This window comes from Vulpes lagopus, chromosome 5, assembly GCF_018345385.1.
Source record: "Vulpes lagopus strain Blue_001 chromosome 5, ASM1834538v1, whole genome shotgun sequence".
Lineage (NCBI taxonomy): Eukaryota > Metazoa > Chordata > Mammalia > Carnivora > Canidae > Vulpes > Vulpes lagopus.
The window spans coordinates 11,310,103-11,324,178 of record NC_054828.1 but is presented as its reverse complement, the minus strand read 5'-3'; the positions used below and the strand labels follow the sequence as shown (position 1 = coordinate 11,324,178).

At 53.9% G+C, this 14,076-nt stretch overlaps 1 protein-coding gene across 1 annotated transcript; it reads right to left on the bottom strand.

Moving 5' to 3' along the window:
• Positions 1-1,045: 1,045 nt before the first annotated feature.
• On the bottom strand, positions 1,046-14,041 carry TST (thiosulfate sulfurtransferase). The gene is made up of 3 exons (XM_041755072.1): positions 13,897-14,041; positions 12,561-13,176; positions 1,046-1,504 (listed from the first exon to the last, which is right to left on the bottom strand). The coding sequence occupies exons 2-3, from the start codon at positions 13,171-13,173 to the stop codon at positions 1,206-1,208; spliced, it is 912 nt and encodes a 303-aa protein (XP_041611006.1). The 5' UTR covers positions 13,174-13,176; positions 13,897-14,041; the 3' UTR covers positions 1,046-1,205.
• Between the last annotated feature and the right edge of the window lie 35 nt (positions 14,042-14,076).

Sequence of the window (14,076 nt, the reverse complement as noted above, 5' to 3'; positions counted from 1 at the left end):
AGAGGTCTGTCCTCCCTAGCTCATCTCCCCCCACCCATGTCTGGAATCTGTAAGTAGTGAATCTTGTGACTTAACTTCATTTGTGTGGGTGTATTGAAATTGCATCTTCCGTCGAAATAAACCCAAGATTTTCACTTTCCCAAGTGGGAGCCAAGATGCTGAGGGGGCTACCGGCCGACCCTTTGGGGATGACTTGTGCCCCCTCAGTCAGCAAGTTGTAACCTGATGATTCTTTTTTTTTTTTTTTAATTCATAAGAAACACAGAGAGAGAGGCAGAGACACAGGCAGAGGGAGAAGCAGTTTCCTCGAGGGTATTCTGATGTGGGACTCGATCCCAGGACCCTGGGATCATGACCTGAGCTGAAGGCAGATGCTCAACTGCTGAGCCACCCAGGTGTCCCTAACCTGATGATTCTTAATTTGGTTCACCAGCTATGGGACCCCCAGTACAGGGCCCCAAAGGAAGGCTCAGAAAGCCTGTTTCTAGGAAACTCAAAACCCAGCCACATGGGCGCAGTCTTCTACTGTAGCTTCACATTGCCAGGGCTCTGGAACCTTCTCCCGGGCCTGAGGCTGCTTCTCCAGCCCCTTTTCATGTGCTTCCTAGGAGGGTCTTATTCTGAGCCAGGAAGGACACCGCAGGTAGAGGCCCCCTTCCTCAGGCCCACCTCTGAGCATCGCCTCTTCTGAGAGGCATCAAGGCCTGAGTTGTGTGACACCCCTTTGGAAGGCCGGGTGGCCCCTACCCTATCCCCCGCACCCAGAGGGCTGGGCCTAGAGCAGGAGCGGTTGGCATCGGCTAGCCTTGGTTTCACTTCTCTCCAGCTCCTTGGTACCCCATCCAGGTAGGCCCCAGTATGCCCCACCTGACATGGGACAATACATGGCTTCCAAAACGAAATAATAGAGCGGCAGCCTGAGTGTGGGCTCCCCAGTGAGGGACTGCTCTGGAAATTTCTTGCCTTGGTGTGTTCTAAGGAGCCTGAAAGAAATGAGCACATGGGGCAAGGGAGGAACCCAGGGAGAGGCAGACAAACACAGCTATTCAGAAAAGGCAGTTTATTCCAGTGTCTGGGGGGAAAGGAGGGCTTTACACAGCAATTTTAAAACCTGGTCAGTCTCCTTCGCTAAAGAGGTACACGCTGCATGTCAGGCTGCGGTCACTAAACAGATGGGAGCTGCCAGCCGGCGACAAGGACCCTGCTCAGGCCTTCTCGCGCTTCCACTGGGACACACGGGTCTCCGGGGGTGCCCGGTGGAACCACTCGAACCAGGAGCCATCATAGACGGCCACGTCGGGCTTGCCGCAGAGGTAGGCGGCGAGGGCGACGTGGCAGGCGGTGACCCCCTTCCGGCACGTGGCGATGAGGGGCTGCGCTAGGTTCACCTTCTTGGCCTCGAACATAGCACGCAGCTCCTCCAGGCTCTTCTCGAAGCCGTCCTCGGTCAAGAAGTCCATGAACGGCATGTTGACTGAGCCTCGGATGTGGCCGGAGTCCAGTCCTGGGTGCAGCAGAGGACAGGGTTAGGACGGCATGGGGGTTGGGGGGGTAGTGGGGGGGAAGATAGCCAAAGAAGCTTTGGCTATAAGGACAGGGAGCTTCAGAAACAAAAGTAACACCCTTGGCCTTCTCAGAGCTCAAATTACTCCTGGCCCAACCTACCGTCAATGCTGGAGACATAAGACAAAGGGCGCCCCCTTCCCCAAAGCCTGCCTCTGAGTAAGGATGCCCGAAGTCAGACCTGCTTGAGAGGACAGGGGTGAGTCCCAGCTCTGCTATTTACTGAGCTCTTTACTAACATTTACCTCGGGCAAATGCTTCACTTCTCTGGATCAGTTTTCCCACCTGTAAAATGGGCTCCGTGGCACAGACCTATCTCACAGGGCTGTGGAGAAGTGGCTGTTACGTGCCGAATGGTAAGAACACAGCGGTGGACATGGCCCAGGCTCAGGGAGATTACAGTCTAGCAAGAAAGACAGATGCAGGGCAGCCTGGGTGGCTCAGCGGTTTAGCACTGCCTTCAGCCCAGGGCCTGATCCTGGAGACCCAGAATTGAGTTCCGTGTTGGGCTCCCTGTATGGAGCCTGCTTCTCCCTCTGTCTGTGTCTCTGCCCCTCTCTCCATGTCTCTCATGAATAAATAAATAAAATCTTTAAAAAAAAAAAAAAAAGAAAGATGCTAAGCAGATAGCATAAGATTCATGAACTATAACGTCACTCCAGTTTACAGATGTATACACTGAGGCAGGGCAGCATGAAATGGCTCACCTACAGCCACACAGAGAGGCAAAGGAAAATCCCCTGATTTTCCTGTTAAGCAGAGTCATAGAAAGAGCTAGACATAAGTATCCCAGCTCTGCCACTTGCCAAAAGGGTGACTTTAAGCAAGTGATATCACTTCTCTGAGCCTCAGTTTCTCCAGGGGGTGAAATGGGACTGAAAGTATTGACGGGCCCAGGCTGCTGTGAGGAGCAAAGCACCAGCTACTGCACCTGGCCCACGCACCTGCAGATGCCGATGCTCCCGCCCTTTACCACCTACCCTGGAGAGGGGGTTATGGGAGCGAGGTGCTCCCTGCAGACCCTTCCTAGAAATGCTGAGAGGCTTGGATAGAAGGGAGTGGGGGTCTGAGCTGGCTCCGAGGTCCGTTCCGGACAGGTCTCCCCTCCCAATGAGGCCCCCCTGCCACATCTAGTTTCAGAACAGTCAGCAAAGGGGTCTGGGCCAAGGCCTTGGTCCTGCCCTCAGCACACCAAAGGTCGCTCCTCTCTTCTTCAAGCACCCCACACCCTGGCAGCCTTTGGATGCTGGGAGTGGGACCCAAGGCAGATTCAGGCATCTCTTTGGGCCCCCCCTTCCTCCAAAATTCCCCACCACACCCTTAAACCTGGACCATGGACAGGGCAGGACCAGGGTGGGCAGCAGTGGGAGGGAAAGGACCCGACGGAGGCACACAGGGTGCAGGGGGCAGGGTGCAGCCAGGAGGCCTGCATCCCTGAGCCTCAGTCTCCCCATCTGTGAAATAGGGAGATAACCCCAACTACCTCACAGACTTGTGAGCCCCTAGAGACCCTGGGTACATAGTAGGTGCACAATCGTGCCAGCAACATCCCATTCCCCGTGCCCTGGAGCCAAAGAGGCTTCCAAAATTCACTGGCATGCGTCAAGAGTTCCTTTGATTGCTGTCCTGACTTACAAATTACAGTGAGTTCTTCCTGTTGTAATTTTTATCTTTTTGTCCGGACATTTTAATCTGAGACTCGATGTGTGCTGACCCTACCAATGAGGAACAACAGATCCATTGGCTTCAAGGGCGCCCTTTGCCAAGACACCCAACTTAAAAATCTCTCGGCATCCAGGCAGTGGGCTGAATTTAAGTGCACTTAGAAGTGCAAGCGTTTGTTAAACTCTGAATGCTGTTTTGTTTCTTTCCTCCCATCCACGATGGAAACAGCTTCAGTGCTTTCTTCCAGTTGCATAAAAGGCACCTCTTCTGAGTAAAGGAGTCGGGGGGGGGTTTCTGTGACTCTGGCTTCCCAAACTGGGTCAACCTCAGGAGGTGGGGGGGAGGGGGGGTCCTCCTTTCACATCTGCCAGCGAGGACCCAGGGCCTGTCTGAGGAATTTCAATGAGCGGGCACTGACCGCCTGTGTGTGACAAGGCCCAGGATGAACCCAGCCTGGAGAACCTTGGAGAAGAGCCAACTGAAGCAAAAGCATGTGGGCCCAGAAGCAGGGGCTCCTGCTGCTTTGCTCCCAAGTCCAACTTCCCCTGGAGGCTCCTGGCTTTCCTCCCCACCCCCGGCAGGCAGGCCACCATGCTCAGACCTCAGCACCAGGCACCAGACAGTGGGTTAGCTCAAGAGGTTTATCTTCCAGAATCCTTACAAATCCTCTGATGGGAAGCCTGGGCTCCAAGAGGTGAGGAAACTTGCCTCGGGACACACGGGTGTGTGAAGTGAAGTCAGGTCTGTCTGACCCTAAGAGATGTGTCCTTTGACTACCCTGAGCCTTCCTGGAGAAGGAAACTGAGGCAGGGGAATGGATGAGATGACCCCCTCATGTTTCTCAACTGCTCAGAGGCCTGGGACTTTGTGCTGCAACTTTGGCCAACAAGATGCCAGTCCTTGGGGGAGGTCATGGGGAGGATGTGACCCACGAGCTGGACTCTGGGTCCCTGTCCTTGGAATGTGCATTCGGCTTGCCTTCCCTGCTCCCAGAGCCTGCACCAAGAACATGGCCTTGAGATAGTGATGTGGTGCTGAGACCAGCTGGACGGTGTGTATGCGACTTGAGCCAATAAAGGCCTCCATATAAACTTTTAAGATCTGGCAGGTGGGCATGAAAATCTCCTCCTCTTGGGGCTGGACAGGACAAGTCTCAAAAGGAGGTTTCCTTGCTTATTAAACCTGCCACCTACCCATCTGGGGCGGCCTGCTCTTTCTTTAGTCTCTCCCCAGCTCGGCATCTGGGGCTGGTTTCAGATGACCCTGGGGAGGTTCCAGAGGAGGCTGTGAACTAAAAGTTGGCAGGCCAGCCAGGGGACTGAAGAATTGGAAAGTGGCATCGGTCCAGGAAATCTTATGTCGGCCAGTGACCTCTAAGTGGGGAGGGGTGGCCCATGCGTTAGGTGCCTGTGGACCTCTGAGTGAGTCCAGGGACGCCCCGAAAACTCTGACTGCTTTACTGAGCTTGTTTGAGGAACTATACCCAGAGCATCGTGCCAGAGACATGAAATATGAGCGGTTGTCACAGTGTACTGGCTGCCACTGTAGGTAGTTCAGCTGGACACTGATGCCCCAGCTAGAGGCTCAAAGTCAAGTTAGGATGAAGACTCCGGAGTTTGTGACAAAGGCTGATTAGAGTGCTGAGAGGTGGATCCCCAGGCAAGTGACCAGAAGGAAGAGGAGGATGTTGTGGTTGAGGAGGAAACCCGGGAGTTGCCCCCACACCTTCCCACCCCTAATGCAAAGGAAAATTTTAAATAGCAATAATCCCCAAACCTAGGGGAAAACTAAATCCAAAGTTGCAAATCTTATCTCTTTGAGATGTAAACACCCCATGAGATAACCAAGATAGTACCCACAGAGACAGTGGGAAAAAAATCTAGGGGTGGGGGCGGATACACACTGTTCTAGAAGTTCCCTGCCCAGGGATCCCTGGGTGGCTTCGTGGTTTAGCGCCTGCCTTCAGCCCAGGGCATGATCCTGGAGTCCCTGGATCGAGTCCCACATTGGGCTCCCTGCGTGGAGCCTGTTTCTCCCTCTGCCTGTGTCTCACCTCTCTGTGTCTCTCATGAATAAATAAATAAAATCTTAAAAAAAAAAAAAAAAAAAAGAAGTTCCCTTGCCCCAAACCTAGTCCACAGACTCCCTAAAATTACTCACCAAGGGCTAAGTTATGAGGTTTCTGTCTGTATGTTTATATATATCTATGGATATATGTTCAATATGCATGTTTTTCTACCCCCTGAAGGTATTACCAAAATTGATCTGTACATGAGTTCTTCAATTAGCTTAAATATAAGCTATATCAAAGTGAACTTTCATAAAACTGAAATTTAAATTTCTCTCATCTGCTATAACAGATAAAGTTTTCTCAGATGATTGGTCTGTTCTTGATGGGACTGTGAAAGGCTTTTCTTTGCCATTTAGGTAATCTACCTAGAAAACAAGGGTTCTGTGTTTTATCAAAATAAAATCCTGTGCTTCATGCAGTCTTTACCAGGTCTTTGATTAGTTAAGAAAATGGAGTCTTCTCTATTAAAAGAGCTCCTTGTTTGTTTTTACATCTATGCAATTTCTCTATTTGTCTCTGAAGCCTTAAATTGTCACTTTGGCTAAATGGATAACTGAATATTGTTTCACGATGATCCATACTCCTTTGCGAACACCTATTTTAAAACCTTTTGATGTTTTTGCCAAATCAAATTCTAAATGAAGCTTTACTGACTTTGAACTAACTTTGGGATTTTCCTGGGCCAGCTCAAAAGATTTGGTTTTTCTCCTTATAAGAGGGAAATATTAAACTAGCCAGGCATTTCATATGTTAAATTACATGGGGAGCATCGTCAAGTAGGAAGTGATGCTAATTTTTCCTTAGGAACTATTTATATTGAAGTTATCAATAGAAGTGTTCCAGAAGGTATAAAATTCCTAAACATCTGATTATGTCCTAGTATAATGTTACCAATCATAATCTTGGTTTTTACTTTAAAATACTTATCACAGAGGCACCTGGGTGGCATCACAGTGGTTAAGCGTCTGACTTCAGCTCAGGTCGTGAACCCCTGGGGTCCCGGGATTGAGTCCTGGGGCTTCTCCCTCTGCCTGTGTCTCTGCTTCTTCCTGTGTGTCTCTCATGAATAAACAAAATCTTTTTTAAAATTAAAAAAAATATCAAAAAAATAACCTCATTCCCTTGTCGATTACATTAGAATGAATTCTCATGGGAGTTATTGTTTTTACTGTGATGTTTTGCAAAGCTTTTTTTTTTTTTTCTTAAGATTTTATTTATTTATTCATGAGACGCACAGAGAGAGAGAGAGGCAGAGACATAGGCAGAGGGAGAAGCAGGCTCCATGCAGGGAGCCCGAAGCGGGACTCAATCCCGGGTCTCCAGGATCGCGCCCTGGGCCAAAGGCAGGCGCTAAACCACTGAGCCACCCAGGGATCCCTTGCAAAGCATTTCTTGCAAAAAAATGTTTCATCTTTAGGGAGATTCATGGGCAAGAGGGATGAATAGAGGTTTCTGCTAACTAAGATCATACCACTGACCTGAGTAAGAATTAATTACATGGGATGGTAGCCCAAGAACTGCCCCTTCTCTCCTTCACATCAGTAAAATGTGCCCATTACATTGATGCTATAATGCTAACGTGAAAACTTTTATCTGCTGCAAAACATGCTGCAGGCTTTGCTGGAACATCTGTAAGGCAAGAATGGTGGTAAATGCACAGAAAATTCAAGGCCCAGGCACTATAATAAAGTTTTTGGGAATTGTTTGGTCGGGTGAGATGTGTTCCCAGATATTGCGACTGGTAAGATACAAGTCCATCTGACCCCAAAGGTGGTGAAAGAGATGCAAGCCTTTGTAGGGATTTCAGAGTTTCTGAGCACTTTTATTTCCCATGGCACAGTGCCACTGTTCCTTATGCTGCCTGGTGAAGAAGCGGTGACTGGGGATCAGAATAGCAAGCTGCCTTTGAGAGGGTAAAAAATACTAATGAAATGTTGCATCTCTGGGCATCTCCCAAGCAGTGCTCTCATTTGAGTAAAAGAGTCTGGGACTCCAGAAGATATGGGTCAGGCACTGTGGTAGTCATGTGGTAGTCACTACCTCCATGGAGCACCAGCTCCCAGCAATGTCCACAGCCCCCTCCAGATAGAGATGCTCAGGGAGGAATGAACCGCAGCAGCCAGTGGGCTCAACTCAGACAGGTCTGGCTGGTAGTCACTCTTTAGCCCTGCTTTTAATTGGATCAACCCTATTGCTTGGACAATGGGGGAAGCTGAGGGGTGGATGATCATGAATGGGCCCTTATGGGGTCAGGATATATGATGGACTATTTGGGCTTGCCTCCAAGACCCTGAGGCAGTCCTCACTTTTCCATATCCCAGCTCATGGGGCATCTTGACACCCATGAGCATTCAGAAGGCCAATGCCCTTGTGTGAGTACAATCCCTAGCAATTGGCTCTTCAGTGGATATAGCAGAATGGATGCATGGGAAGAGCAGCCACCATTGTGCCTGGGGGGGGGGGGTCCCCATATTGTCAAGGATGCTGACTTGCCTCTGAAATAGAGTGGCTTGGTTAATGCCATAACAGCATGTCCTTTGTGTTGTACATGACAACCAAGGCAACTGGCAAAGGAGCCTGGGGCCATTCATCAGAATTCCCAACTGATGACAGATTGGCAAACTGGTTATATTGCCCCTCCTCCCCCTTAGTGAGGGGTTTTCATATGCCTGGTTTGTGTGGACACTGTGTTTGGCCTAATCCAGCCTTCCCTTGTCACTATGCAAACCAGGCTGCCACCATGAAGGTATTAGAGAAATGCAATACCGTGTTTAGATACCCTCATTGACTAGATAGCGATTGGGGGTCATACTGCAAAACTGGGCCAAAGGGCATGACATAGACTGAAGGTCCCATTTCCCCTATAACCCATAAGCAGTAGGGTTGATAAAAAAAAAAAATAAAGAAAAATGAATATTAAAGCAGCAGATTAAAAGACTCACAGGGAAAACCACCTTGGCTGGGTGCACGGAAGCACTGTCCTAGGCTGTCATACACATTTGAATGATCAGCCCGTAGGGCCTGTCTCCCCATATGCCAGACTGGGGACCCTTGCTGAGACACTCAACACCGTAAAGGTATGAAAGTGGAGGGAGATAACCACAGCCCTGCTAGCTGCGGATCATCGTGCTATACTGCTGAGAACACTAAGCCCATCACACCTGGGCAAGGTGTCATCTACTGGAATTTTCTGAGATGTCCTACCAGGATGGGGGAGTTGCTTCACATCCTTGGGTGAGGGGGAACTGTTCAATCTCTGCTGGGATCTCATGGTCCTGCTGTAAGGCAGACTTGTTAAAATGCATACCTGGAACAGAATGAATGCCATTGGGAGAGGGGAAGAAGTGGGGGTCCTGGGCTGGCACATCCTGTCCCCCATCCATTTCCTCACTCACTCCTGACAGCGCAGACAACCTCCCTCTCCTCAAGGCCAGGTGTGTATGTTCTGCTTCCCCTGGTACAATCATTTACCTGCTTTTTCCCCTCCATTGGCCTGAGGGAAGTTCTCACACACACAGAGGCCCTTACTAAACTCACCCAGCAAGCCTTGAACGATAGCCAACAAAACCTGTCCTTGCTGAACACTGAAATATCGTCAATGAGAAAAGCTGTCCTCTAAAACAGGGTGGCCTTAGATATATTGCTGCCTTGCAAGGAGGCACCTGTGCCCTTACCCTGAATGTTGTGTGTTCATATCTCAGGAGTCTATTGTGTCATCTTCACTAAATCACATGAGAATACGAGTGAATGCCCTGAATGATCTGACCCCTAGCCTAGGGGACTCAATAAATCAATGGTTCAGATCACGGGGCTCCTGATGGAAAATATTACCCGGACTTGGGCAATCTTTGTCTTATTCTGTACTTTCTCTTGGATGTGCCTCATCTGCCTCCAATGTAGCCAGATAGCCACCAAAGGAGTCCCCACCATGCTCACAAAACCCCTTGCTGATCACTCAGGGCACAACACAGAAGAGGCAGGATGTGAAGTTCTGGGAGCTGATATGAGGGGTAGAAAGTTGGGGGAGGCCATGGAGAGGACATAACCACCAGTTGACCCATGAACTGGACCGGGACAACTAGAGGCTCCTCTTCCCCTCCCCTGTCCTTGGAATGTGCATTCCGCTTGCCTTCCCCACTCCCAGAGGCTGCCCTAAGGACATGGCCTTGAGATAGTGATGTGGTGCCAAGACCAGCTGGGCAGTGTCTATGTGATTCAACCCAGTTAAGACCTCTGTATAAACTTTTAAGATCTGACAGGTGGGTGTCGAAATCTCATCTTGTGGTCGGCCACCCAAGACAAGCCTTGTGAGTAAGTTCCTTTGCTTATTCAACCTGCCGCCAACCAGTCTGGGGTGGCCTGCTTTCTTGGGTCCTTCCCTGCCCTCTGCATCTGGGGGCTGGTTTCAGAGGACCCCAGGAAGCTCCCAGCTCCTGAGACTGTGAACTAGTCAAGGGTGTGAGGTAATGTCTTCCAGGCCACTGATACCCACTGTGTGGGTTTTGGGGGCCAGGAAAACCCGTTTGGCTCTTTCTCGCTTTCCTCCTAAAAACACAACGCAGTCGGTGCAGGCTGCCACGGTGGGCAGCTCCCAATCCTGGCCACTGGGAGGCAGCTCAGCACTCTTCTGCACCCTGGGGGTGGAGGTGGGGGGAGACAGGAAAAGGGGCCACAGGATCCCATGAAGCAACACTACACTGTGAAGCTATGACCTTTCCCCCCAAGTCCCTGTGTTTGCTTACACAGCAGTGGCCTTGGGAAACAGCCCCACTTTGAGGCCTGCCGACTGGGGTCAAATCTTGGCCACTCTGCCTCCTTAGAGAACCCTCTCCTCCCTTTTCCCAACTGCAGAGTGGGAACTGCCATCTTCCACCCCACGCGGGGTGGCTGTAGGTGTCAAGGAGAGAACATGCATAAATCATTGTGCAGATAAAAATGCCCACAAGGGGGGTTGATCTCCTCCCTTTTCACCCTCACGGGAGGAAAAGAGAATGAGGTTTGTCAAGAGCTGGCTGGCTCCAACTCCTTCGCTGGCTTCTTCCCCCAGCGCTCTAGAAGGTGAGCGTGTTCTCGAGGTGAAGGGCTCACAACAGGCGGCAGAGGACAGGGTGCCAGCTCAGGTCTGCCTGACTCTCAGCCCCTTACAAACAGGAACAAAGGTGCCAGGAGGCATAGAGCTGGGGAGCACAGAGCTGGGGCCAGAGAGGTTGCTTGCCTAATGTCAGTAGGAAGCAGCTGTTGGGTGTCTAGGGCCCTGGTCCCAGCTCCTCCTCCAGGACACTCTTTCCACAGCCTGCCATCCACACTACCCTGGATGTTACATCTGGACCGCTGAGCCCACGGGCTTCCTTCCTGACCCCACCCCAAGGTGGGGGCTGCAAAGTCAGGGAGCCTGATATACCTCTGTGCCCCCAAAGTATGCGGTTTGGGAGGCCAGCAAAGCCTTCTAGGGAAGGAAGTGCCACATGCAGGCTTTCTAGTTGGCCCTGGCCTCTGCACAGCTCCTTACCTTTCTCAAAATCCCCTTCCAGCATTTAAATAAGTGCAGAGCCAGGTGGCCAAGGCTGGTATCCCCTCTTCTCATTTTATAATAAGAGAACCCAGAGAGGCCAAGAAATTGGGATGGAAGTCCCACCACAATGGAGGGGCTCATCTTGCAGGAAGGAGGATCCATGCTCCCCCCTGGGGGATCCCAGAAGAGGTGGGAGGAAGTAGGGAGCAGAGTGATGGGGAGGGACCCCCTCGCTGAGCCTCGGTGCCCTCATCCGAAACCAGGAGTGAGGAAATCGGCTCTGACATCTCTAACCTTACTGGATCTGACATCTCTTCACTTATTGGCAGCTCGCTCAGGGCAAGCTGTGAGGCAGGTAGAGAAACAATTCTATCATTTCCCCCCCACCTCAGTGGCAGTGGTAAGTCCCAAGGAGAGAAGGTATCTTGGACCAAGGCCAGGAGGGGGCTGCAGGAGGTCCGTGCCAGAAGTCTCTGAATCTTCGACTCCAGATTTTCAGAGAACAAGGTGGGCAGGAAAAACACAGGGCCTGCAAAAAGCCATGGCTCTGCCACTAGCTAGCCCTAGGGCCTTGACCTGCCCCTTCCTCTGTGTGCCTCCGCTCCCCTCTGCCTGATGAGATGACCTTTCAGGACCTCCAGCTCTAAGAGTGTCCAAAACAGTTTTCACAGAAAACTTTCCACTCCCTCAGAGGCACAGAAAGGAGGAGCAATTTTTCAGCAAGTTAGGAAAAACGTTGCACAGGACTTAGATTCTGCAGACCCTGACCGAGGACAGAGCCCAGAGCCAAGAGGTGCCGGCCACTCTGAGAGAGGCCACCAGAGAGAGGCCCCTAAAGCAGTGAGATCCCGGCCACCAGAAGTGCCCAGGCAGGGGCTGGAGGAAACCCGGCCAGGGTTGATGGTGAGACATCTATGGTTCCCTGTTCGGAGGTTCTAGAACTCAGCACTTCCTCCCCTGAGGCTCCCCCCACCTCCAGTGATCTGGAACCCTCCTGGCCTCCCCTTTGTCCACAGGAGAGGACTGAAGAGCCACTTCCCTGTGGATGCCCGGCGGATGCCTGGTTTAGAGTACTGGTTTAAAACTAGTTTCAATGTCGACCCTGCCACTTCACTGAGCAAGTAACTTAATGTCCGCACATCTGCGTTTCCTTCTCTCTAAAATGGGGATGTTAAGCCTTCTTGAATGAGATAACGCAGAGTCAAAGTGCTTAGCATGAAATGGCAGTTACTTTTATAAGCTCTGTAAATAGGCTGCAGCTGTTTGGAAAGGTCAGGGGGCCCCGGAGAGCTGGAAGGAGTGAGGGGGTGCTGCGGGCAGGGCGTTGTTGATGTCTATATGGGTTTCTAGGGAACTAGAGAGGCGCTGGGAAGTTAGGTATCCCTGAGAGCATTGGTACAGAGATGCGTGTGCTGGCTCGTAGACACACTTTTGTGCATGTAAGGGAGTAGTGCCTGGGCATGGATGTGGGTGGAGATGTCACCGGGCACCTCTCTGAGGCCACCGCCGTGCGGATGCTAGGTTGCTTGTTAGCGCGTGGCTATGGGAACACATAAGCAGGTCCTCAGGCCACGGAGCCAGAAGAGCTTTTAGATTTGGCTCTGTTCTCTCATTTCACAGATGCAGACCTGGGGCCCTACCTAAGGGGAGACTGAGGACAACACCTGGCCAGGGCCCCGGACATCCTTAGGGTCCATCATTCCACCGGGCATTACTCCCCAGGGGCCACCCACCCACCAGGACACCTACCTACTGCATCTGGCTCTGGCTCAGTGCCCAGGTACCGTCCTTGGGACCGTGAATCCACCAGCTGGAACCTCTTAGACTCGAGGTTCTCCAGCACCTGCTCGTAGGTCTTGAGCAGGGAGCGGTCCAGGGTGGCTTTGAAGACGGCCGGCTCTGGGCGCGAGGGCTCAGATGTCACCGGGTGGCCCTCCTTCAGCCAGTTCCGGAAGCCGCCATTGAGCACCGACACGGTGCGGTGGCCAAACACACGGAACATCCACCAGACCCGCGGCGCATAGAAGCAGCCCAGGTTGTCACCGTCATACACCACCACGTGCGTCTGGTTGCCGATGCCCAGGCGGCCCACGTAGTCGGCGAAGTGGGCCTCGCTGGGCAGCATCATCTCGTAGGGCGACGCCGTGTTCCGGCACTCCTCTATGTCAAAGAAGGAGGCGCCGGGCACATGCCGCTCCAGGTACTCCTTGCGGGCCTGGCGGGTGCCCGGCGAGTACCAGGACGCGTCCAGCACCCGCAGGCCGGGCCCCAGCTTGCCAGCCCGAACCGACTCCGCCAGCCACTTGGTGGAGACCAGCGCCCGGTAGAGCACCTGATGAACCATGGTTTCAGCTCTGCGCATCACCTGGCGCGGGTGGAAACCAGGAGAGAGAGCGGCATGAGGTCTGTGTGTGTGCAGTGGGGCGGGACCTGGGAGGAGCTCGTTCTCCCACCGCTTCCCCGAGGGTGGCGTGTTGGCGGCGGCCCGGCAACCCGCGGCGCCGCCCGGGCAGGCGGTGGGAAGGGTTTGCCCGGTCCCCGAGGAAAGGCGGCTCCGCCCCTCCTTGGGGCCCCCCGCGCGGGGGGCGGGGCCGGAGCCTCGGAGGGCCCCAGAGGGGGAGCCGGCGGGGAGGGCGTCCGGCCCGGGGAGCGGCGGTGCTCGTCCTCGGGATCGTGCCAGGAGGCAGCGGCGCTGGGATGCCCAGGAGGGGCGGGGAGAGGGCCCGTGGGGCTCAGAGCCCCCCGGCCGGGAGGGCCGGGGAGTGGGCGCCGGCGGAGGGGTCGCTGGGGCCAGCACACGCCCCCGCCCGCGCCCCCGGCGAGCCCGCCCGCCGCCAGTCTCCGCAGCCTGCGCGGGCTCCCCCCGCCTCCTGAACGCCCGCGCCCGGCCCCGGCCCCGGCCCCGGCCCCGGCTCGGTGCCCTCTGCCCCTGCTGCGCCCGAGGTTACCCCGGCCCCCGCCCCCGCCCCCGCTCCCCTGCCCCGCTGTCGCCGGCGGGGACCCTCCCCGGGGTCGCCGGGGCCAGACCCGCGGCCAATCCCGAGCGCCCGGGCGCCTGGCCGCCGCCCCACCCGGCCGCACTCACTCGCCCTCGCCGCCGCCCTGGCGCTCGCCCCTGACCGCGGGAGAAGTTGGCGGGTCCAACCCCAGCCCACACCTCCCCGGCCGGCCCGCACCATCGCGCCGCCGCCGCAGGGGGGTCCGCCGCGCCGCCCCGCCGCGCCCCCGCCCCCGCCCCCGCCGCACCCCCGCGCGCCCGCCCCCG

Coding starts and splice junctions, on each gene's coding strand:
- TST (XM_041755072.1), bottom strand. CDS start 13,173: ATGCGCAGAGCTGAAACCATGGTTCATCAGGTGCTCTACCGGGCGCTG. Junction 1,505..12,560: donor GCCAGAGCCAGATGCAGTAG/GTAGGTGTCCTG, acceptor TGCTGCACCCAG/GACTGGACTCCGGCCACATC.